This window comes from Actinia tenebrosa, unplaced genomic scaffold (assembly GCF_029948245.1).
Source record: "Actinia tenebrosa isolate PJP-AT-01 unplaced genomic scaffold, QUT_ActTen_1.0 PGA_scaffold8__29_contigs__length_14323225, whole genome shotgun sequence".
NCBI classification, from domain to species: Eukaryota; Metazoa; Cnidaria; class Anthozoa; order Actiniaria; family Actiniidae; genus Actinia; species Actinia tenebrosa.
In genome coordinates, this window is record NW_028292585.1 from 12,681,563 (window position 1) to 12,706,406 (window position 24,844).

Genomic DNA, 24,844 nt, shown 5'->3' on the forward strand with positions numbered 1-24,844 from the left:
ATTAGTATATTATCAATGAACTTACCATATTATGATCACTACCAAATGAGCTGAAAATGAAAATAAATTTGAAGAGAAACTAGAGATATTATAAAACTTAAAAATTGAAGGAGAACGAGAAGTAACTAATACATAACCATACAAAGTATAAGTAATCATACAGTACGTTACATCAATCATTTTCTTCTGGGTGATTGCCTTGCAGTACCAAGCGATATATGTGAAGTTACAAAAACTTACCTCTCCAACTCCCACCAGCATTTACATGGAATGGAAACCACTACCTCCCGAGACACACAACGGTGTTCTGTTGGGTTATTACGTCATGTACTTAAATGTGAAGGAAACTGTCGCAAATTACGAAAAGGAATGGGTCTCTCTACATACCAGAAGTTATACTATTATAAATCTCAAGCCATATTCATCCTACTACTGTGGAGTGATAGGTGTTACTGCCAAGGGATTCATGATTACGCCAACCATGATTAAAAAAAGCGTCATCATGGCGAACACTGGAAGACAGTAAGTTTTGGTGTAATTTTTCATGTACAGTGAAGTCTATCTGTAACTTAATAAACATTTTTGTTCAAACCTATTCCCTAGTTATCAGAAGGCTGGGAGTGATGGGCCTTCACTGTATATCTTAAATTAGCCAACCCTTCTAATGGTCTATCCTAGCTCCCGCGCTCTGATTGGCTGAGCTACTAGAGTATAGATTTTATTTAGATTATCATTATTATTATTATTATTATTATTATTATTATTACTAATGGAATGGTCTATTAGTGATAGACTTCCATAAATAGCGAAAAATGCCAGTTCTGAAAAACAGAAGACGCAAAAATGAATCATGTCAAATAAATTCAAACTATTATATGATGCATTGCTTAAAGTGCCTATTACCTTTATAGGATTATGATCAATTTTGATTTTCTGTGCTGATGGGGCGTGGTAGGGCGTTTATATCTCCAAGAATATTTAGTCAATCGAAATTTTTTTTTTTTTTTCGTTTATTCATCTCCAATACACAGAAAATCAAATTTGCTCATAAGCAATAAGTAGGTTTATACAAAAACTATTAGATCTCTCGCCCTCGTGGTCTACGGTTCGGTCTGAGGGTCTAATTGCCAGCATCCCTAAACATGAACTCATTTGCCATTTGCCCGGCGCAAGTCATTAAAGGAGAAAATATTTAATTGGAGCACCGGCATTCGTTTTTAATCTCATATCTGACATATGCCACAAACTGACCTCAGTGTAAAAAGGGTATAAAAAAGAAGAAGAACATTATTCTATTCCTCGTTATTCCAGAACCAAGTAGTCCTCCACCGAAACTGACAGCATTATTTGTTTGTGAACGATACGAGTTAAAAGCGATGTGGGGTCCTCTTGATGCTGAGAACATCAATGGTAAACTGTTAGGATACAGGGTGTTGCTTTACCAGGGAAAACTGCTTTACAAGAACTTCACAACAACAACCACAAGTAACACAATAACACTGGACGAGTGTAAGAACTACACCGTTAAGGTTGCTGCTTACACTTCACCTGGAGATGGACCATTTACTGCTGTTTACGTGACTAGCACATGTCCCTGTGGTATGTGTTAGCTTTATAAACTTGAAATATATTTAAACCTTTTTAAGTCTGTACAAGTACTGAAATAGAAAATTAAACGAAGCTTTCGTCCTGGACAATTATAACTGAAATGGTAGTGTCGAAGGCAACTGATTTCCACTTATAAATTAGTTTCGTGTTTATGGTAGGTGCTCCTGAACCATTCTACAAAAGTCGCTCCATCGTCACAAAAGAAGGCAATGCGACAAGGTTACTATGTGAATACCATGGACGACCCGAGCCCATGATATATTGGTTGCGTCATGGACAGCGACTTTACGATGAAAATAAAAGTGTAGAGAGATTTACGACACAGTTAGCGAATGGTACATGGTACATATCCTATACTGAAAAACAAGATAGAGGTTTATACACGTGTGTATTGAACAACACTTATGGTGTAGCAACAACTGATGTCTCACTTACAGTATCTAAAGGTGAGTACTATATAATATTGAATATGGTGGTATATCACGATACAACGCAAAATAATTCAGTTAACAAATTGCTCCTAGATATGATTTCCATAGACTGTCTTTTTATAGATCAAAGATGCATAACGTCTTAACATGTTCAAACCTCAGCGCAGCGGCCATAAAAATAACAAAACCAAAAAACATATATAAAAAAGAAAAAGTTGAAAAGTAAAGCAAGCGATTTGTCATTCTATGCGTTTATTCTCTTATTAATAATGCTCTTTACGCGTAGAATAAAATTGGAACCCCCATTTGTGAAGCCGAGCGCGCCAGCTTTTTTTGCATAGCGCGGCAATTTTGTAACCCTCTTTTCAGAATGCTGGATCCTCCAAAGCCTTCAGTAGTTACTAATACGTAATGTTTTGATTTTCTCAGATGTTGTTGTAATCAACATCCAGATAACAGTTTCTAATAAACGATATCAAGAAGAACTGGAAGACATAACATCCAAGATGTCCAGAGAGTTCATTCTCACGATAGAAAGAGCTGTGAGCATATTACGTTTTAATAAAACATAGAACCACATTCTATACTGTACTCATAATTAAGTATTTATCGTTTTTCTCTGTGTAATGTAGATCTTAAAAGCATTCAAACCACGAAAAGATGTGTTCGTCACGGTCCTCAAGTTCAGGTAAATTAGCTTTTGTTAGTTAAAACTTTAGTTTTTCGAAGACCCACCCTGGGAGCCTTTGTTCTTAAAAAAGTATTATTTATCCTTATAAAGGAATGGCAGTGTGATAGCAGAGTTGAAGGTTTCCGTAGCAATGGATGACCCAAGCATGAAATCGTCCTCGTTAAAGTCAATCAAAGAAACCCTCATTCGTTCATTCTCTGCAGGCGAGATCACGACAGAAGATATCACATTCGATAACATCATTTTCAAAGGTACTTGTAGCATTGTAAAAGATACGTACATGGAGATGGATGATAAATGGCGGTGTACCGGCAGTATCGCTCGCCTTAAACCTTTGGGGTCACGCGCCAATAAAAAACTCTTCTATTTTTTGATCGATAAATTATCTTCTCCGAGTACTCCGCTTTTTTATCATCCTCATTTAAATATTCCTATTACAGTGCTAACTTTCAATTCTATTTGTGACGTGAGTTACGCCGTGCCCCACTCATTTCAGGTTTCAGTGACAGTGCAGAGATTTGTTGCAGGGTATCAATTAAAACTGAAGGTCTTTTTTACCCACTATGAGAAAGTAAACCTCCCAATTTTGCAGATTTCACTTCTGCTACCAGCCTCGTAATCTCTATGTTATGTCATGTTTGGTACCGGCAATGTAAGCAGCTTTCTTGTAGTATTGCTTAGGCTGAGTTAGTGCAAGACCAAGTATGGTCTTATAATTTTACTGTTTTATACTATAGAATCACCGTCTCCTCCACAAAATCCCAAAGCAAACGTAATAAACCCAACAGATATTCACCTGACATGGGATTACCCACAAGACTACAAAGCATACGCCATCACTGGGTACAGAATATTACACAAGAAAACTGGTAGGAAGGAATGGATTATGGGTAAGATGCTACCAGCCAATCAGAACAAGGGAAGAATAGAAGATCTTCAGTCCAGCACAGAATATAAAATTATGGTTGCTGCTTACAATGAATATGGACAAAAAGAAAGTAATATAATAACAGCTGAGACAACAGGTGATACAATTAAATGATATAAAGTATATAGAGTCTAAAGTTATAAAACTGATGCTTTAACCATCGATCTCGTTATACCCCTTGCAGCTGACATGACAGCAGCCATAGCCCTTGGTGTCATCATTCCAATTATTCTAATTCTGAGTCTGATTGGTTTGTGGTTTTGGTGGAGGAAACAGCGACGCCAAAGAAAAAGAATTGAAGAGCAGCTGGCCATGGAGCAGGTTTGATTCACTTTATCTTCAGCAGTTGAGAAGTGTTCGCATTCTTTTTGATCAGTGATAGAAATTTTCCTAAAGTATACCTTTTAAACCTTTCTGGCAATTTAGTCTTAGAGATTTAAAACTTTGTGAAACATGTCACTCTTTTCATACAGAGAGAAAAAGAAAAATTAGAAAAGCAGAATGCAGCATTGATAAGTTTAGATGCCTTACTTGGAGTCGGTGGTGAAGACATCGAGAAACACTGGAAGGAAATTGCTAGAGAATGTATAGAGTTCATAGGAGAACTTGGCTCTGGAGCTTTCGGAGAAGTCAAGAAAGGAAAGCTCATTGATGGAGAAGAATCCACAATATGTGCAGTGAAAATGCTCAAGGGTAGGTTCATTTTAATGTCGTGTTTAGTTAAAGCTTGCAGGTGATATTTAAGTAGTTAGGGATGCGTACTACAGCATTAATATTGATGTCGTTATTGGTTTGCAGCTCAAGCCACAGAAGTAGAACTGAGAGACTTGGTCAACGAACTGAATATTATGGCAAACGTTGGTGAACATCCAAATATAGTCAGTTTGATTGGAGCTTGTACAATTGGTGGTGAGATTTGCCACAATACAAAACTAGTTGCCGTCCTTAAGCGCCATAACGTAATAATGTCTACCATCCTAGCTAACATAATGTTTTATTTATTTTGCCGTCAGGTCCACTGTGGCTGGTTGCCAAGTTTGCTGAGAACGGCTCCCTGATCGAGTATCTTCAGTGTCATCGCCCAAAAAAAGAACACAGCTACGAAAACGTTGTCAGCACAAGTGAAAATGAAAAACAGAATCATAGCTATGAAAATACCACCATGAACACTACCAGCACAACCGGTATATCTCTTCTTGAGAAACTGATGTTTGCATATGGTATTGCCAAGGGAATGACCCATTTAGGGAAGAAGAAGGTACGTTTAATAATCGCCAAACAATCTGTACCTCTTAAGTATTTTTTAGATATTGGCAATTGCTTGATATATTTTCGTCTTGTAGTGTATTCACAGAGATTTGGCAGCGCGCAATGTCTTACTGGGTAAGGACAACATACCAATGGTGTCTGACTTTGGGTTATCACGTGATGTTTACGAAAGCGGTCAATATGAAAAGACAACAGGGGTAAGAATAAAACTGAATAGTAGTGTAAAAATAGTGCTCACAAAAGAGGATTAAGGAATTTTTGAGATGAGAAGAGGGTTCCAAACTTATACTTAGTAAAACCTGTTGGACACCACTCACTTCTATACTCCCTATAATTATATTAAAAATAGATTTCTGTAAAAATACGAAATTTACTTCAAACCTGTGGCAAACTAAATTTTAGGATAACATAATCAACTGAATCTCAGGTATGACAGGGGTCCAGACCCCACCCCATCCCCCCGATCCCCCTGGATCCGCCACTAGTTCCATCATTAAAGACCATAAAATTGATATTATTAATCCTTTACTTTTAGGGTAAACTACCTGTCAAATGGATGGCAATCGAATCCCTAGAAGACTATGTGTATACAGTGCAAAGTGACGTGTAAGTATGGTATACAAAGAGTTTTCACTCAGTTACCAACCAAGCCATATTGGTGTGCCAAATGATAGAAACTTTCTGCACAAGTTTTGCAAAAAAGTTCAATTCAACGAGGATAGAAAATGTATCGTTTTGGTACACCACCATGGCAGCTGTGAGGTCACGTGAAAACGCTCTATAGGATGCCTTGTAAACTTAGTGTTTAGAGGCTGCATGGTCACATGACAAGCCAAAAAAATTCAACATGACAATAATCATAACTTCCAATAAAATAGAAACAAGTCAATAAAAGTTGGATTTTATTGTTTGATTTTTGAACAAAGTGATTACATATTCAAAAGATTAACGACCTTTATTTGCATGTCCAATCATTCTTTCTGGCTTTAGCTATGATTAGAACACAAAGTGAACTGAATTGATTTATATAGTGCTATTTTTCTTTGTTCTAGTTAGTATCCAAACTCAAGTTTCGAAATCTATATAAATTGTTCAAACTTTAGTTGTGTTGGCCATCTTGAAAGGCATGTTAGGGCTTACCAAGATGGCGGATATCAACTGAAATTTGGAAGAGGTGTCTTCTGTCTATAGGTTTTTGGCAGATTCAAAGATGCTGATAGAACCATAGTTATTCATCTTTTTTTTTTTTTTTCTTTCTTTCTTTCTTTGGATCTGTCTCTGTCGTGTTTTCAGTTGGTCTTTTGGCGTTGTTTTGTGGGAAATATAAACTTTTGGTGAGTTTTAAAATCATTTTGTTTATGGTAGACTAGTACATTAGTCAATACGTTGAAGTTCAACTTTGTTCAATTTCCAAGGTCGCATTCCTTATCCAGCTATAAGTGGGCTTGAATTGCTGAGCAATCTGCAACATGGATATAGACTTGAGAAGCCTGAAGAATGTTCGAATGAAGTGTAAGTGTATTAGTGTGTTCCGTTGTTCTCAGACCCTGAATCGAAATATAAAAGAAAGGAGAGCTCACTTGCAAATTTTAATGGTTTATGGTAGTATTTTGGCCACTACGTCCGTATTTGTTAAGTATTTCTGTTGAGCTTGATCTTGTCTTTGTAGTTAATTTTCATACATTGTGTGTGTTTTTTAATGGTTGCAATCGTACTTAAACAATTCGCCTAAAACAAGAATTTACTTTATTTTAGGTACCAAATTATGATGGACTGCTGGCAAAAAGATCCAAGCAAACGCCCCAAATTCACTGACTTAACAAAGAGGATCTTACTTTTGCTTAAGGACGTCCCTGTAAGTATATATCACGATCCTGTAAGTTTATGTGCACTGAAAGAAATGTAATGTTCAATTCCGTCTTTCTTAAAGGGACACGAAGATGTCGTGTCACCCGAAGAATTGCACGATGCCTCCTACGACGAAGTGGTTATTGATGAATCATTCCTAGCAAAGACACACGAAGATGAACGAGCTCTGACAACTGAAGAATTCAACAACACTTCTTACGACCAAGTGGTCATTGATGAATCATTCCTAGCAAAGACACACGAAGATGCACGAGCTCTGACAACTGAAGAATTCAACAACGCTTCTTACGACCAAGTGGTCATTGATGAATCATTCCTTGCCCAAGAAGAAGAAGAAGAAAAGGAGGTCAAAAGCATAATCGATAAACCTAGTGAGATAGTATTAAATATCATCGAGAATGAGGAAAGTCAAAGATACGTTGAACATCCAGGACCACCAGCAAATGTGACCAAAAACCACAAAAACAAGAGTGACGAGTTTGAGCCACAAAAGAGCATTATGTCACTTGCGAATCCGGCTTATGGGATGATAAATGAAGAATCCATCTCATAATATGACTCTCACATTTCCACTTGAAAACTTATATGCATATATATGTTGTATAAGAATCCTGAATGAACAAAATGAAGCTACTTCGAAATCGGACTATATTTGGTAAATAAACCTCTTCTTGCCGTTGGGATAACCGCTGATGATGTCCGACGGTCAGGAATAGTCTGGAGGGAAAAAAAAACAATTGGCCGAAAAGTGAAGCATCGATCTAGAGCATATGTAAAATTTTGAGGACAATTTCTCACACAAGGACATTATCAGCCGATATGTCAGTGAGCGAGAAAGGACTCATTATTTAATAACCCAACGACTTTACTGGCTGGATTCTACTCACTGAAAGCTATATATGTTCAGCATCATCTCTAGAGGATTGAAAATGTTCCTCTCTCGTCTCCAAGCTGGACATAAGTACGATTTCGTTGCAATTGGTAAATGAAGACTTTTTCCATTGTTTGCTATTCGTCGTTAATTTGTTTTTAGCTGGTAGTTTATAAAAGCGAGTTGGAAAACAACCCAAAAAAATGCATCAAATGACCATGAATCTGCCTTATCATCAATCACGGTTGGGCACATAGTTAATAGATATAGCTGAAGAGATATAGCTGAAACAATAATTTTTAAAATTCCAAATTCCCGTTATTTTGTGCTATTTTTGTAACAAAATGGCGGATTTTCAAATTTCAAAAACCCATATCTTTTTTATTGAATAACAATATATGGGAGGCATATCTCACCAACTCACTCTTTGCTACTTTGATTCTTACTCGAAACATATACAGAATGTCATAGACTATTTTTGTCTTCTATAATCTACAAAACTAAGCTGTATATAATATTTTGTAGTTGCTTTTTTAAAAATAAAAACCATCATTGACAACTTCTTTGTAATGTACCCTTTGCATGTGATGTTTGGACCAATATTTTGCGAGCTACAGCAAATCTTTAAAACGTGAAGAACACAGCAATAAAAAACACGGAGAAGCCATTAAAAGTAGGAGAGTTAAGGAAAAAAATAGAAAGAAAAGAAAACCTCTTCGTATACAAGGATATATCCAGGGGTTTTATCTTAATAATAATACAGGTGGAATAAAGCTATCATCAGCAGTCGCAAAAGCAAAAGCGAGGCTAACATGAAAATACAAAAGATATCATACTTTTTCTCGATGGAATTGGGGGCATTTCTTTTGTATTTCCATGTTGATATACATAGCGTCGTATTCAGGACAATTTAGAGAAGGCTCCATTACAACTCCAATAATGCTGTAGGAATCATGCAAAACTGTATTTGTTAAATATTTTGTAATTTTATTGATTATCGATGAATATTTACCGAGCCACAAGTGTTCCAGCGGTGAGTTAAATATTCACTGATAATCACCGAAGCTGCGGTGACTAATTATCTTAGTGTCGTAGCACAAATGATTCTTTGAAAGAAAGTAGAGAACAATGGTTTAATTCTAAAATTTATATTTATTTCGTATTTTGAGTTGAAAGCGACTCGCATCGAAGAACGAAGCGCGCGCAATTTTCTATTCATATGTAAGTGATTATCGAAATATGATAAGAAATTAATATAACCTAATGTCTACAAAGTAGATAGATAGTTAAGTATGCGATAGATCATTCAAAAATGGGCACGCTTCGAAGCACCGATACTAATGGACGTCTATTAACGACGATCAACGAAAATAATAATACTTGAAGAAACACCAGTCACTCCAACTTTTTTGTTTTTTTCTGAGATACCGCTCTGTTGTTTTATAGAGATTTTTTTTTTGTCCTTGTACAAACAATATGACTTTCTATCAACGACAACGAAATAGGTTTGTAAAGATTTTGTTGCATGTTTCATGCCAAAACCAAACTGCACGATGTGAATTCAATAAGCAGAAGGTCAAAATGATACGAAATTTTCCGAAACTTGTGTGCGCGTTTGTCCGGCATAATTTCTTCTGTGCTGAAATTATTTACAGATATATAACACATTTCAAGCTTAATATGCACGGGAACATACAAGATGCAAAATGCGCATGCAACAAAAGCTTCACCAAACGTTTTTGAAATAGCTGCAAGTATACAAAGTGTTCGCTTTGTTTCATTCTCTGATTGAACCATGACCCATCTAGCTGTAATAAACACTCATACATTAAAAGCTTTTCAAGAAAAACTACAGGCAGGTTTTTAATAGCTGTCCAACAACTTGTTGCTCTCCTCGTTAAAATTAATCACCAGCTCGGGGTCTTCATAGTAGTTATTTTTGCTTTCTTTTTTCTCTTCCCTCCAAAATAAATTGTCGATTTTAATTTCGCCCTCAGAGGGTTCGATTTTCTCCTGTGACAGGATTTCATTGTACTCCTTAAGAAAACAAAACAAACACATAAAAAGAAAGAATGAAAAATATAAAAATTGAAGTTTTTTACTTTTAGGAAAATGCATAAAAGGAAAAAAGAAGTGTAGAAACAGGAATGGAAGAACTAGGAAAAAAAAAAGATTTAAGATTTAAAAAAAGATTTAAGATTTCAAAATTGAGAATAAAGAAGACAGAACGAATGTCTCGATGTCTTAAAAAAACTATTATATTTATTGCAACAAGCTGAATTGAGGCGCTTCAGTACGTAATCGATTTTTAAGGACATGTTTTCTAATGCATGTCGCAATGAAATACCAAACTCCTTGTTAAATTGTAGTACTTACAGGACATTCCTCCAACATCGTCGAGACTTTTGTCACTAACTCGCTGAATCTTGGACGTTTGTCAGGATTCTCTTGCCAACACTCTAGCATGATCTCGTATCTATTATTTGTGTGCAATATTGATATCATAAATTTTATTAAGATTATACAAGATTTTTTTTAAGATCATACAAATGGCCAAGAGAGTGAAGGAATCCCTGATCATGAGCACTATATAATACTATTTCTATTTAGAAACCTTCATGTTCATTTTTTTTTTTTTTTTTTTTTTTTTAATTTTTTTTGACTGAGAGGCATATGCGACCTTGTCTGAAATAATTTGAAGCAATTTAGCATGATTTTTTCCCTAAGATAAATCCAGGCTAAAAATTGAAGCAAACGCGGTGACTATGATATTCACTACAAGCCTAAATTTTCTCTTGAAATGGTTTATTACTATTTAATATTGTTCATCTGACTTACACTTCTTCGGTGCAGTCATCTGGTTTCTCCAGTCGATATCCATTTTTAAGCTTGTTCAACACTTCATGCCCATTCAAACCCGGGTAGGGAATGTGACCTGTATTATATGCATCAGGTTAAATACACTTAATATTATATGGATATTTATGATACAGGGTCTGGAAGGGGAGGTCCGAATCCCGAATCACGCGCTATTGTTTCCCGAAATCCCGTGTCCCGCAACTATTATAAGCGACGAACAAATGCAACATATTCAAAGGCGTTTGAATATTTATTCTATATATTAATGTTTTATCAGGTTTTCCCCGAAAATTAGAAAGCAAAATCCCGCATTCGGCAATCCCCGAGTCACGGCCTATGCCAATATCCCCGATGTCTAGTTTCCCGAATCCCGCGCTATATTTTATCCGTTTCTCGGCTCCCGCGAATACCCTTTCGGACCCAGATAACAAAGATTTGACCCGGAAGTGCTTGGGATCACAAATTTCAGGTTTACGTGTATTCATATTTTGATAGCAGCAGTTACTTACCCAAAGTCTCAACTTCCCACAAGACAACACCATATGACCAACTGAAGAGGGATAAGATGATAAAAGAACAAATAAAGTAAGTTGACCGTCCAAATCATAATATTAACAAAATAAGTCTTCTTTATGACATGCCTACACGTCATAATCACTTTGTACTGTATAAACATGGTCTTCTATGGATTCTATATGGCATACTTACATGACGGTTTGTACTGTATACACATAGTCTTCTAAAGATTCTATATGACATACTTACATGTCGCATTGTACTGTATACACATAGTCTTCTAGGGACCGATTCTATATGACATACTTACATGTCACTTTGTACTGTATACACATAGTCTTCTAAGGATTCTATATGACATACTTACATGTCACTTTGTACTGTATACACATAGTCTTCTAGGGATTCTATATGACATACTTACATGTCACTTTGTACTGTATACACATAGTCTTCTAGGGATTCTATATGACATACTTACATGTCACTTTGTACTGTATACACATAGTCTTCCAAAGATTCGATTGCCATCCATTTGACAGGTAGTTTACCCTTAAAGTATAATTTAACGACATTCATTCCAATTATAAGGTAGAATGAGCAGAAACTAGTTACACTAGTATTTGATACTATTCTCACCCCTGTTGTCTTTTCATATTGACCGCTTTCGTAGACATCACGTGACAACCCAAAGTCAGACACCATTGGTATGTTGTTCTTACCCAGTAAGACATTGCGCGCTGCCAGATCTCTATGCACACACTGTATTATACAAAAAAACTACATTAATTAGACATGAGTTGTTACTGTTTTAATTTCAATAAATCTTAATTCCCTCTTTTTATCGTACCTTCATTGTAACTAAATGGTTCATTCCTTTTGCAATGCCATAAGCTAGCTTAACTTTCTCAAAGAGAGATAGTCCGTTTTCTTGTGTCTTGTTTCCTGTGCTGTCTGTATTCTTAGCAATATTCTCGTAACGGTGGATCTTTTCTGGACGATGAGAGTGAAGATACTCGATAAGAGAGCCATTCTCAGCGAACTTGACAACCAGCCACAAAGGACCTATAATATAAAAACAAGAATGACATTTGCAAAGTGCTGTATGTTTGTATGTTTTGCATTGTGGGTCTCGTTAATTTGAAGTAAAAAGTAAATATACAGCAATTAACTCTCTACATGTAGTAAGTACATTGTTTAATCAGATGGAATACACTAAAAACAGAATAAATGATTTTTATTGATAGTCCTTCTTTAGACAATATGACTATGGCCCACAAAGCACTTTGGTCTTGGAATGCACTATTCAGTATGCCGTATTCAGTATTCAACCTTTTGAAATAGCCGTATATCCAATGATTGCTTAATCGTATTACATAAATGCGTCCTGAAGCCGAAAGGTTTATTGAACGTACCATTAACCGTACAAGCTCCAAGCAAGCTTACAACGTGTGGATGTTCGCCAACGTTGGCCATAATGTTGAGCTCGTTAACCAAGTCTCTCAGTTCTACTTCTGTGGCTTGTGCTGAATTAAAAACCAATGCGACGACATGTTGAATATAATTGCAATGTCAAGCCCTCCTCTCTAACTATTTCTCGAAAGTTAGAATAATGATAATGATTTTAGTTGATACAAGGCCCTTTCTGCCTTGATATAATCCATGGCGCTTACCATCATGAGAGGTGGGTAGTATGAGGTGTAGGAACTGAGGGTGGTCACTGTCAGGGTTAATTCACGTCCTCAGATGTTCTTTTACGTCTCTCCTATATTGGTTAGTATAATGATGTAGAGAGGCGAAATAATTAAGTAAATTGTTTACACCGAGCCACTTGAACTCTAATCATTTGCAGATGTAATTACTAAGAAAGCACGTTCTCCTGAGTTATTTTAAGGCCCTGAGTGTTGGCTCGGCGTGGGCTTGAACCGCGACCACCGGCACGAAATTCAACCTACCCTTGAGCATTTTCACTGCACACATCGTGATTTCTTCTCCATCAATGAGCTTTCCTTTCTTGACTTCTCCAAAAGCTCCAGAGCCAAGTTCTCCTATGAACTCTATACATTCTCTAGCAATTTCCTTCCAGTGTTTCTCGATGTCTTCACCACCAACTCCAAGTAAGGCATCTAAACTTATCAATGCTGCATTCTGCTTTTCTAACTCTTCTCTCTTTCTCTGTATAAAAAGAGTGAAATTTTACATAAAGTATTGATTCGTCTTTTAAAAGAATGCGAAACCAATGAAAATACTTGAAGATATGTATGTCGGGGTACATGGCGCTAATGGATCAAAATAATATGTAACCTTAACAATACATTTAATGAGTGATAATATACAGTGAAATCAAACCTGCTCCATGGCAAGCTGCTCTTCGATTTTTCGTTTTTGAAGTCCCTGTTTCCTCCACCAAAACCACAAACCAATCAGAATCAGAATTAGAATAATTGGAATGATGACACCAAGGGCTATGACTGCTGTCATGTCAGCTGCAAGGGGTATAATAAGATCGATGGTTAAAGCATCAGTTTTATAACTTTAGACTCTATATACTTTATATCATTTAATTGTATCACCTGTTGTCTCAGCTGTTATTATATTACTTTCTTTTTGTCCACATTCATTGTAAGCAGCAACCATAATTTCATATTTTGTGCTAGAGTGAAGATCTTCAATTTTCCCAATGTTCTGATTGGCTGATAGCATCTTACCCATAATCCATTCCTTCCTACCAGTTTTCTTGTGTAATATTCTGTACCCAGTGATGGCGTATGCTTCGTAGTCTTGTGGGTAATCCCATGTCAGGTGAATATCTGTTGGGTTTATTACGTTTGCTTTGGCGTTTTGGGGAGGAGGCGGTGACTCTAATAAAAGTAAAATACAAAAGTTATGAATTGATATTTATTGCCATGGGCAAAACCAGCATACGAGAGAGATGTTTAGGATGGTACTAGACGTATGAGAGATCGATACAGGACTTGATACGCCTAATCAGATGAATGTGTGTCGTAATTGTCTTTAATACCTTTGAAAATTATGTTATCAATAGAGATATCATCAACAGTCATCTTGCCTGCCGATAGCGAACGAATGAGGGTTTCTTTTATGGACTGTAGGGCAGACGATTTCCAACCTGGATCATCAATTGCCATGGAAATTTTCAAGTCGGCTATCACACTACCATTTCTTTGAAGACAAATAATATTTTTTAAACAAAAGCACTCGGGGTTGGTCTGAGAAACACTGGCGTTTTCCATAACAACACTGAACTAATTTACCTGAACTTGGTTACCCTGACAAACACATCTTTTTCTTTCTTGAATACTTTAAAGATCTATATTGCACAGGAAAATGATAAAATACTTAACGAATACAGTATAGATTATGCCGGTTCTATGTTTATTATTCGATATATATGATATGCTCACAGCTCTTTCAATCTTGAGAATGAACTCTCTGGACATCTTGGATGTTATGTCTTCCAGTTCTTCTTGATATTCTTTATTAGAAACTTTTATCTGGAGCTTGATTACAGCGACATCTGAGAATATCAAAACAATACGCATTAGTAACAACTGGAGGCTTTGGAGGATTCAGCATTTTGAAAAGAGGGTTCCAAAATAGCCGCGCCACGCAAGAGAAGCTGGCGCGCTCGGCTTCACAGATGGGGGTTTCAATTTTATTCTACTGAGCGTAAAGAGCATTATTAATGAGAGGAATGAACACATAGAATGACGAATCGCTTGCTTTACTTTTCAACTTTTTCTTTTTTTTGATATATGTTTTTTTGGTTTTGTTATTGTTATCGCGGCTGCCCTCGTGATTGAGCTTTAGACGCATGTTAAGGCGTTATGCATCTTTGATCTATAAGAAGACAGTCCATGGAAATTATATCTAGGAGCAATTTGTTAACTGAATTATTTTGCACTCTACCATGATATGACTACGGCAGTATTCAATATTTCAGTACTCACCTTTAGATACTGTAAGTGACACATCAGTTGTTGCTACACCATAAGTGTTGTTCAATACACACGTGTATAAACCGCTATCTTGGTTTTCAGTATAGGATATGTACCATGTACCATTCGCTAACTGTGTCGTAAATCTCTCTACACTTTTATTTTCATCGTAAGTCGCTGTCCATGACGCAACCAGTATATCGTGGGCTCAGGTCGTCCTTGGTATTCACATAGTAACCTTGTCGCATTGCCTTCTTTTGTAACGATGGAGCGACTTTTGTAGAATGGTTCAGGAGCACCTTGAATTAATAGTGCAAAGTTATTCAAACGGCGAGATTGTGCGTATTAAAAAACAGGTTTATAAAGCTAACACCTACCACATGGACATATGCTAGTCACGTTATCAGCAGAAAATGGTCCATCTCCAGGTAAAGTGTAAGCAGCAACCTTAACGGTGTAGTTCTTACACTCGTCTAGTGTAATTGTATTACTTGTCGTTGTCGTTGTGAAGTTCATGTAGAGCAGTTTTCCCTGGTAAAGCAATACCCTGTATCCTAACAGTTTACCATTGATGTTCTCGGCATAAAGAGGATCCCACATCGCTCTTAACTCGTATCGATTACAAACAAATGCTGCTGTCAGGTTTGGTGGTGGACTACTTGGTGCTAAGCATCAATAAATACAAAGTTATGAGAATGTTAACTTTTTGTTGTTGTTTAGTTTGAGATAAGGAGTGCTGCACCAATTTAAAGTAACAACATGGCTGTTGTCCACCCCCTTCCCCCTCCATTACATATACATGTTACGTTGATCTTATGAAGCTCCCTATCTGATGCTTTGTGTAAATAGTATTGTCCTGCTTAATCTTACAAATTGGAGTTGTCACTGGTCTAATTAGCTTGATTACTATTCAAAAATGACTTATGGTTTTCATACTTTTGTTCTTATATTTATGACTGTTGACCCTGCAGCATTTAGCAGAGCAGCTCAATTTGGAAGTATAACTCTATGTATTATGAAGATATAAAATGTGATTGATGTATTTTGAAGATTTAAAATATGATTGTTTGCCCTCCAAAATTGAAGTGCTTTAGGAATACACTGCTAGGCGTCTTTACTATAAATACTGACCCCCTTCTAGTGTTCGTACTCTTGGTGCCTCCATAACGTCTTTTGGCGTGAAAAAAAACCCTAATTTTGTAAATCCTATAGTGCCAACAATGTACAGAGAGTACGGTTTGAGCCCTGTAATCGTAAAGTTTGTTGTGTCTACAGAGACGGTCTCTTTTTGGTAACTTTGAAGGCTAGAGGTGGCATCTACGTAGAAGACTTCATAGCCTAATAGAATCCCGTTACGCAGTTCAGGATCTAAGGGTTGCCATTCAATATAGATGCTTGTTGAACTTGGTGAAAATACCCTAGTGGTCTTACATGGACCAACAGGATCTGAAATTATATAGAATGCAAAAATATGTATATAATTTTATTATAAACATACTAAGCTACAGACCAGAATACGTATCAAAGCGCCTTTCACAAATCCCCGCCCCCCGCCCCCCTTCATTATTTCACTAAAAATCGTAAATTTTTCATTTTCCTATTTTCTTGAAATACCTGTGGATTTGGCGAAAATTTTTTGCCAAAATGCGTGTGCTCGCCACTTCATTTCTGGTACTCTCGCCGCGCCACTGGCGCCAAACAAAAGTTTTTTAGCATTATTAAACTTTAATAAGTAATCAATACGTAGTACGTACGCCCAGCTGGAGTCATAATGTCAATGGCAGAGCTCCACTTTCCTTCGCCGAGATCAGTCGTCGATCTTAAGTAAACGCTGTAATATTGGTATGGTCGGATCTTATCAATGGTAACACTTCTTGCTGAGGAGGTAACATAAAGACTTTTGTTTCCGTATAGTTCATTGGTCCTGCCGTACATTATCGTGTACCCAGTTATCGTTCCATTAATGCGTTTTGGTTCGGACCATTTCAAGGTAATACGGGATTCAGCGCCTTTACTTGTTGCAGATGCTGTTATGTTTCGAGGAGGCGAAGCAAAATCTGTGTTTTCAAATCAATGTATAAACACTTGAGCTTGGAGGTTCTCATTTAAGAACACGAGTCATTTTCTCATGACAAAAGAAAATGTTTATAGATACATAAAGTTTATATATATATACTATCACTTGTGCGCTTTGGGGCAAGTAACATTAAATTATTAGGTTTTCAAGCAAATAAAATTTTGATTATTTAAATATTTTTACTTTTTGGGCATAAAAGTATCTATAATTGCCACTTCGGAGAAACGACCAAAAGACTGGGGCGAGTTTTGAATTTTAATCTAATTAGCAAAAGAGTTTGGTCGTCTGATAAAGAAACTCAATATTAGTACACCTATGAAAGCGTTTTAAAAGAAAACAGTTACAAGCATTCAAATTATAAAAGCTTTTTTTTCTAAAAAGATTAAACCTCAAAACTCGTCCCAGTCTCTTGCTCGTTTCTAAAGTGGCCAATACACATGTTTCTTAATAAGTAATAATGTATTAGTGTAATTCATATTCATTCATTAGTATTACAGCTTACCTTCTTGTTCACTTCTGATTACAACGGACATGAAAGCCCAAACTATGGCAATTTGCCCAAGTAGTCTCTCTGCATTCATAGTGTCTGCAATAACAAATATTCTGGATACGGTAAAATACGTCACCAGAAAGAACAATTTTTTTTAGACATTACAAAAAATTGAAAAAAGATAAAGATAAATTATATATAAACAAAAATATTCACAAACATTCATAAAACTCTTCCACACAACATAATTATGAATACCACAAGTGAAGACTTGACTAATGACCAATGACCAATATATTCACTAGATTAAACTCGAAATGAAAACTAGAACTCACAATATTTCGAAATTAATATAAATGTATCAAACTTATCTTTATACATTTTGACATTTTGGACATTTGCTTTCGATGACAGGTATAGAAAAATATACTTGATGGACCACTTATTTTCTTTCGAAATCAATTTTGACAGTGCCATTCTTTATCACTGCTGCATCTTCAAATCAAGCTTTTCGATTTCGATCGATACTCAGTAGTAAATTTCCAGAAGCGTGTCCACCTCAGATATCTCTTGCTTAATGCTGAGAAGTTATAACTAGCTAAAAACTAGTGTGAGCTGCGTCGGTGTTTCTAATGAAACAGTAATGATGAAAAGGTAAATTATACACCGTGAAAAGATGAAAAAACTTACTGACGTTTCGGACACTAGTCCTTCGTCGGAGTAAAAGAGCATAATGCTGATAGTAGAACTCGGCAGGGAGAGTCAAACGACAAATTAAACAATAAGACATAATTGCCCTGTATCACTATGAAGTCACAAGAAAAATCTTTTGTTTTAAGGAAAAGAGATACACGAGACGATCTTCAGCGCACCATTTTTGCATCAAAAGTTGGCCTTGTGTTACACGGCGTGCGAGGCAACACAACTTGATGACAATGCAACGTTGTGGGTTCTGAAGATTGTTCTAAAACCTGCAACATGCGTTACCACAAAAAATGTCATTAAAAGTCGTAAGTTCCATGGGGTCCATGCTCCAGATTACACTAAGTGTAAAAAACAAGAACAACCGAGAAGGGAATGTAATGGGCAATTTGATATTGCCTTGCCGTGACAATGTCTGCCAGACTGATGAGTAGTGTGACATGCCATGCATAATGCAACACTTTTTTTTTTCCTTTTCGGACAAATCATCACTGAACGAAACATTGTAGTATGAGGGGTCTGAAGTGCATAATATGTCACTCGCTCACTCAGTAAGAGGTTTTTGATCAGATCGATAGATAGTCATGTGCTCACCGACATACAGTTCAAACACTACCTGAAATGACTCTACTCGGATTAGTAGGTATTTTGTCAATCAAGAACCAGGGAAGATGTAGATTGAAGTAAAGTAAAAAACTTTTAAAACGTCTAAAATAGAGTTTCAATAAGTCAAATCTATCTTTATTTGAAGTAAGTGAACCGAAATCGCTTTACAATCTTATCGTAGACGATGTTCAGATTGCCGTCCACCGAGTTTCACTGAGTTTTAAACTTAATTAGATAATGTTCCGTGCAAGCTCACTGTTTCACTATTTGTTTTATTGGAAAGAACGAAACAACGAGCCTCATGTTATTTTCGTTGTCGGTGATTATTTTAGTATTTATGATATAGAAATGTCATTAAAGGCACCATATACCCGATGAGGAGAAAAGCCTTGCATTGCATACATTATTAGCCAGATTATGATCAGCAATACTTGATTGGACACATTCATCTTCTCTACATTTGTCCAATGGTCCCTAATGTCTATTATTACAACACAATTCTGAAGTAACATTTCTGACTAACTGTTCTAGTGACTCAGATATGAATTCCCCTAGTATTTAATCAAAACAAAAACAGTTGTTGACGATACATAGTAAAGTGATAGTAGGGAAACTAAGCAGTATGGGGATTTTAAGCAGCGCCTTCTTTGTTTAACGTCCTTTCATTTCGGCTTTCCTTATGTCGAGCACGACATTATGTGTGATATTTAGATACAGAGGCAGGGAGGAGGGATAGGAGGAGTGAGGATTAGGGAGGAGGGAGGGAGGGAAGGGGGAGTGAGGGAGGAGGAGGGAAGGAGGAGGGAGGAGGAGGAGGGAGGGAGGAGAGGAAGGAGTGGAGGGAGGGAGGGTAAGGGAGGGAGGGAGGAGGGAGGAGGGAGGAGGAATAGGAGGATTAGGGAGGAGGGAGGAAGGGAGGGAGGGAGTTAAGGAGGGAGGGAGGGAGGGAAGTAATGTAGGGAGGAGGAGGGAGTGAGAGTTAGTGATGTATGGGAGTTATATTATATTATTTATTTAATTATTATGATTGATGTTATTGTATTTTTTAGTTATTTATTTATTATTATTTATATTATTTATTTTATTTATTTATTATTATTTTTATTATTTATTTATTTATTTATTTATTTATTTATTTATTATTATTTATTTATTTATTTATTTATTTATTTATTTATTTATTTATTGAAACTCAGGTAAATAAAAGCAGTCCATTTATAATTGTCTGACTTGGAACACAAAAGTTATTGGGTTCACATAAAGATGTTGTCCTATCTTTCAAATACAGACAATACAATCGCCGAAAACTCAGACATCCTGTTTAACGTGTGACTGCGTTTGATCTTAAAAGGAGATATCAAAAATCTGAGACACGTGCACAATTTAGGAGTTCGTTATCTACAGGCTATGCTACGAGTGAGTCAAAAATAAAATATCTAAAGCTTTTCCGCCGTTTGTTGTGATTGGATGGCGCCTAAAAAACGCTTGATCCCTTTGTTTCTACGGAGAGCGCTGATTGGGTAGTGTCAAAAAAACATCGAAGCCGGTCCACGGTTCGAGTGTCCGCACAGTAAAGTCGTGCTCTCTGAGTCGTATTTTCCAATTATATTCGAATTTACCTTTAATACATACTGATATAAATAGAGCGCGTTGGATTATACTATTAATGCTCCTGGATACGCGTGACAAACTCGACTTTTGCAGGAATTTATTCTCACATAGACGAAAGGTCAGAAAGTCACAATGAGTAAAATTAAGTGATAAGCGATCAAAGCCGTCTATCACACTAACTGTGAAGTTCTAAAACATCGATTTATTAGTGAGGATTCGCTTCAAAACTCAATAAGATAACAAAGAACTGAACAAAGTACAAATTGGAAGCAAAATATAAGGTCGATTACCCATCTTACCAGCTAAATTGAGCCTTTAGATCGAGCAAATTAGTACAAAGAAAGTCAAAAAAAAAATCGCTGCCGCCAGTCAAAGATATGAAGATATCGACTGATTAGTTTTGGTCATTGACAGCAGCGAAAAACCAAATTTCCGCATGTTTATGAAAATCGCAGTTAACTAAAAAGTTATTTTTGAATGGCCTGCCAAAGTAGTTCATATTATGACCTGTCATATATTTAATCCAGGATAAGTTTGATATGTAAAAGCTAAAAAGCAATCTGTTTAAGTAATACATTGGTATGTTTTGCCATCCTAACGTGAATTCCGTTCAAGACAAGCTTTCATAGCTGTATTCCGCGCTAAAGGTTTGGAAAGACCAATTTATTTACCAACTAAGTCTACACTCAACAGTGATTGTTTTTGGCTTATCATTGCACATAAGACTAGCTCATTCAATTTTAATGTATATGACAAATACAACGTGAAAAAAGTAGTCTTAAGACTGTGTAAGTCATTTGAAAGTATCAACAAAAATTCCACATTTACGAAAAGGCAAATGATCCCACATAACGCACCTGGGTCTAAACTAGCAGGTTTTTCTGATAGTCGAAGTGGACGATAACTCCCTGAATACGTCTGGAGGACGGGAAGAATGAGAAGCCATGTTAAAAACCTCGACAACTGCTGCACGGACGCGATCTTCTTGCAAACATAGACACTTAGTTAGATAATATAGGAGATTACTTTCACCAATTTCGGCTCTCGTGAGTGTATATGTGTTGGTTATTGCATCTTTATCATATTGATATTAGTAGTCATTGCATGCAATGTAATAAAGTCTTACCGTTTTGGTTCCTGTGACCACAAAAGCCGCCACGACAACCGGGAAGAATACCTGTCGGCCAGCTGAATCCTCTATCGGTAATTCCAAAAAAGAAGCTTGGAGATGATTATCAAATCATAAATAATTAATGAGGAAAACTACAGTACAGCTCCTTCACCCAAAAGTAGTCTGTAAATCAGATACTTTCAAATGCATTAGATTCTAAAATGTAATTTTTAGGCCCGCTGAATAATCTATCAAGCCACTTCAACTGCCACGTTTAGAGATGTTTTTTTCTGGCTCTGTTTGGCTTTATATTGGTCGAGTCAGGATCACATGATTAGAACATGTTACCAGGAAGTGACCCGAGACTGAAATTCAATGACTTTTTTGTTCAGTGTAAACATATGCCGCTTGTAAAAAATACTTTATTCCTCGGCGTGTCTGGAAGGGTTTTTTTTATGAGGGACGGACCATTTGACTTTCAGTTATGGGGGAGAGCTTGAGGGGTACGAGATCATATCGAGCAAGATCGACTTCACTTTAAAAAAATATCGAGCTTTTAGATTTCAAATTTTTAGTGAGGGCGGGGAGAGGGTGTTGGGTTCTTTCATTATAAAAAAAAAAAATTCTAGGGAGGGTTGGGTGCTGAATTTGCCACTCTACTCTATCAAATACGATCAACACATTGCGCAAGCATGGAAATCAGCGTTACGTTCCATTAGGCAAGTCATCTCAGTAAAGGCGCGCAAAGGATTGTTGTAGTTGATCAGGAGATCCTAGTTTCAGCTGTTTTTTCGGCGGAGAAAGAGCTATCATTTCACGATAATTTCATAAAAGAATTGAAACAAGTATAGGTAGAATTTTAAATGTATTGCTAGTCCATAACATAGCTAGGAAAGCAAAGATTCAGAGTTATTTTCTCATACTGTGGCCGCCATGTTTGTTTGTTTATTGTTGTTGTTGCTGTTGATGATTGGCAGTTTTTTGATGGACTGTCAAAACGAGATCAGCGGGATCTTTTGCCCGTATTGGGAGACTACGAAAACGCATTCGTAATCTCAAAAATAACAGTAGTAACGCTCTTCTATATGTTCCGCCTAAACACTTTGTGCAATATGTATTGTATTCTGCTGCAAAAAAATAAAACTTTTCATCTTCTCTCGTAAACCTGATCATACTTACTTCTTTGTTGAAGGATCTTTGCTGGTCAGTGGGGCCCTGTGAGGGTTTTGGGTTCAAGGATTATAAAAGATTTAGAAAAAGAAAGAGGATTATTGGCCCCTACATCTAAAGATTACGAATTATTATCGGCCATTTATTTTAGGGATATATTTGTTTACAAAACTGGGATACGGATTATTTCTAAATGCACTCGGCATTATCTACGGATTATCGTACTCCGCCACTAACAGGACTTCGCTACTCACCGGTAGAACAACGTATTCTCATTATTATTATTATTTAAATCAAGATTCAACTCAAAAGTGTTCCAAAATACTGAGCCTTCGTACTTTCAAGAACTGCTAATAGCGTTGCTCTCAAGCAGGCCAAAGCGCCACGCAAACGCAGTAGCACCATACTTAAGAAATTAAGAAATAAATATAACATTTTTGTCCATACTATTTGTTTAAGGTGCCTGTTTACCAATAGAAAAAATCAAAGCAAAAGCATGGTGTCTACTATTGTTAGCGCGCACATTTACTGTGCTTCTACATCGAGGGATTCCCGCGGGATTCGTATAGGTAATCACATGGTGGCGAGTGAAATTAGGAATAAATTTCAAGTGTGTTTGTCAAAACGGAGTAATTAAGCAGAAATTATGCAGATTTTGACTAACACAAGTGAAATTTATCCCTAATTTCACGAGTCACCAATGTGATTACCGATAAATATTATAAAGGACAAAGCGTGTATTATAAATTCAAGTACACTATATATTTTTCCTGGATGGCGTGGGTTAAAAGAACAAGTTTGAAATTCATATAACGTACGGGTCTGGCTAACAAACGGATTGGTATTGGGCTCATTTGTTATGTTAAGCAACATGGCGACCAATTCTTCAGTGCCTTTTATTCTATATATTTGTTACTTTCACAGGTGTTCTTTGAACTGATTACAATTATATCTAATATAAATGATATATATGCATCATGCAAGAGGACACCACGCATCCTTTCTTGATCCATGCATCCTGCGAATCTTTAAGGTCCTTTAAGGAGCCTGACCGTCCCGCAAATTATATTCCTTACTACTATGAGTGCATTTTTAAAGGCTATTCAAAAGCTTGCCTTGATAATAAGCCTCACTAAAACATTCTTTAAGTAGGGTGTATAAACGCGAGTGTTCTATGAGATGTAGAGTCCCGAGCATTAGATAGAAAGCCACGAGGGCGAAGCAAGGGCGGGTTCAGAGGGTCCGGAACCCCCATTTACAACACTTTGTTTTCCCTTTTTAACATACGATATAACATACGAACAAAAGAAAACAAAAGCCTTATTAGTATTCTCTATATAGAGAATATTAATGACTTAATTAGAGAATACTAATGAATAACCCCGTATTGGCTGTACTGCAAGGCCCCCACCACCTGACGCCTTGGTTACTATATGGGATATAGAGCACCGATTTACTGGGCACGGATTGATCGAGTGAGTGCAATTATTCTCTAATGTTCGTTTAGACTTTGTTTCTTGATATATTGGTGATCATTCAAAAGTGATCGATATTAATTATGGAATACGACTGCACGCATGCACTTTGCTGAATATATTCCAATACATTATTTAAATACACTAAAAGGTGCGTCTAGTGTTTTGAAGCAGTGGCTCAAAGGTTATACTCAGGCCTTTACTTTTTCCATTTCTAGAGCTTCAGAAGATTTGTTGTATCCTCTGTTTCTAGCTCCAAGTTCATCATCATCAGGTGACACGTATTGCGGGGTAGATACCTTCCTTGGGTTCTTCTTTTTGCTGTTGATAAGAAAAAGAAAGAAATTGAGTAAATATATAATGAAAGAAGAAGGAAGGAAGGAAAGGACGATGGAAAGAAAGAAAACAAGAAAGAAAGAAAAAACGGAATAATAAAGGAAGTACTAAGGAAAAAGAGAGAGAGAAAGGAAGGAAGGTAAAAAAGAAGAAAAGAAAATGAAGCAACTACGATCAATCCCGTGTTTTCAATCTCCACTGATCAAACTATTAAAGTTTTCATATGTCATATGTATCATCATACCATGTCCTATATCAACAATAA

General features: G+C 36.5%; 4 protein-coding genes across 8 annotated transcripts in view; 1 reads left to right on the forward strand and 3 right to left on the reverse strand.

Annotated features, from left to right (window-relative positions):
* Positions 1-15,154, reverse strand: part of LOC116299340 (proto-oncogene tyrosine-protein kinase receptor Ret) — a 20,874-nt gene extending 5,720 nt beyond the window's left edge. Inside the window, exons 1-13 of the mRNA XM_031707980.2 lie at positions 15,014-15,154; positions 14,468-14,580; positions 14,318-14,373; positions 14,065-14,225; positions 13,616-13,903; positions 13,392-13,528; positions 12,998-13,217; positions 12,458-12,568; positions 11,893-12,107; positions 11,682-11,804; positions 11,524-11,594; positions 11,036-11,076; positions 10,506-10,602 (exon numbers count right to left, since the gene is read on the reverse strand). Coding sequence (XP_031563840.2) covers positions 10,506-10,602; positions 11,036-11,076; positions 11,524-11,594; positions 11,682-11,804; positions 11,893-12,107; positions 12,458-12,568; positions 12,998-13,217; positions 13,392-13,528; positions 13,616-13,903; positions 14,065-14,225; positions 14,318-14,373; positions 14,468-14,503 — 1,556 coding nt within the window. The 5' untranslated portion in view covers positions 14,504-14,580; positions 15,014-15,154. The remainder of the gene's footprint in view (positions 1-10,505; positions 10,603-11,035; positions 11,077-11,523; positions 11,595-11,681; positions 11,805-11,892; positions 12,108-12,457; positions 12,569-12,997; positions 13,218-13,391; positions 13,529-13,615; positions 13,904-14,064; positions 14,226-14,317; positions 14,374-14,467; positions 14,581-15,013) is intronic.
* On the forward strand, positions 242-6,781 carry LOC148905215 (uncharacterized). Of its 3 annotated transcripts, XM_089040896.1 has the most exons (15): positions 242-522; positions 1,312-1,599; positions 1,767-2,054; positions 2,469-2,581; positions 2,672-2,727; positions 2,821-2,981; positions 3,468-3,755; positions 3,843-3,979; positions 4,132-4,351; positions 4,457-4,567; positions 4,672-4,916; positions 5,002-5,124; positions 5,463-5,533; positions 6,343-6,439; positions 6,683-6,781. In XM_089040896.1, the coding sequence occupies exons 2-14, from the start codon at positions 1,377-1,379 to the stop codon at positions 6,374-6,376; spliced, it is 2,070 nt and encodes a 689-aa protein (XP_088897022.1). In that variant the 5' UTR covers positions 242-522; positions 1,312-1,376; the 3' UTR covers positions 6,377-6,439; positions 6,683-6,781. The 3 variants fall into 3 exon arrangements, with proteins under 3 accessions (XP_088897022.1, XP_088897023.1, XP_088897024.1); XM_089040897.1 differs by lacking the exons at positions 6,343-6,439; positions 6,683-6,781 and adding an exon at positions 6,221-6,269; XM_089040898.1 differs by lacking the exons at positions 6,343-6,439; positions 6,683-6,781 and having other exon boundaries at positions 5,463-6,199.
* LOC148905216 (phosphatidylinositol phosphatase PTPRQ-like) lies at positions 15,152-21,862 on the reverse strand. Of its 3 annotated transcripts, XM_089040912.1 has the most exons (7): positions 21,614-21,862; positions 21,345-21,405; positions 17,581-17,664; positions 16,756-17,058; positions 16,133-16,447; positions 15,379-15,666; positions 15,152-15,300 (listed from the first exon to the last, which is right to left on the reverse strand). In XM_089040912.1, exons 3-7 carry the CDS (start codon positions 17,657-17,659, stop codon positions 15,152-15,154), a joined length of 1,134 nt encoding a protein of 377 aa, XP_088897038.1. In that variant the 5' UTR covers positions 17,660-17,664; positions 21,345-21,405; positions 21,614-21,862. The 3 variants fall into 3 exon arrangements, with proteins under 3 accessions (XP_088897038.1, XP_088897040.1, XP_088897041.1); XM_089040914.1 differs by lacking the exon at positions 21,345-21,405; XM_089040915.1 differs by lacking the exon at positions 21,345-21,405 and having other exon boundaries at positions 17,581-17,681.
* A 1,785-nt stretch (positions 21,863-23,647) lies between these two features.
* Positions 23,648-24,844, reverse strand: part of LOC116299342 (uncharacterized) — a 40,892-nt gene continuing 39,695 nt past the window's right edge. The window contains exon 33 of the mRNA XM_089040882.1: positions 23,648-24,564. Coding sequence (XP_088897008.1) covers positions 24,435-24,564 — 130 coding nt within the window. The 3' untranslated portion in view covers positions 23,648-24,434. The remainder of the gene's footprint in view (positions 24,565-24,844) is intronic.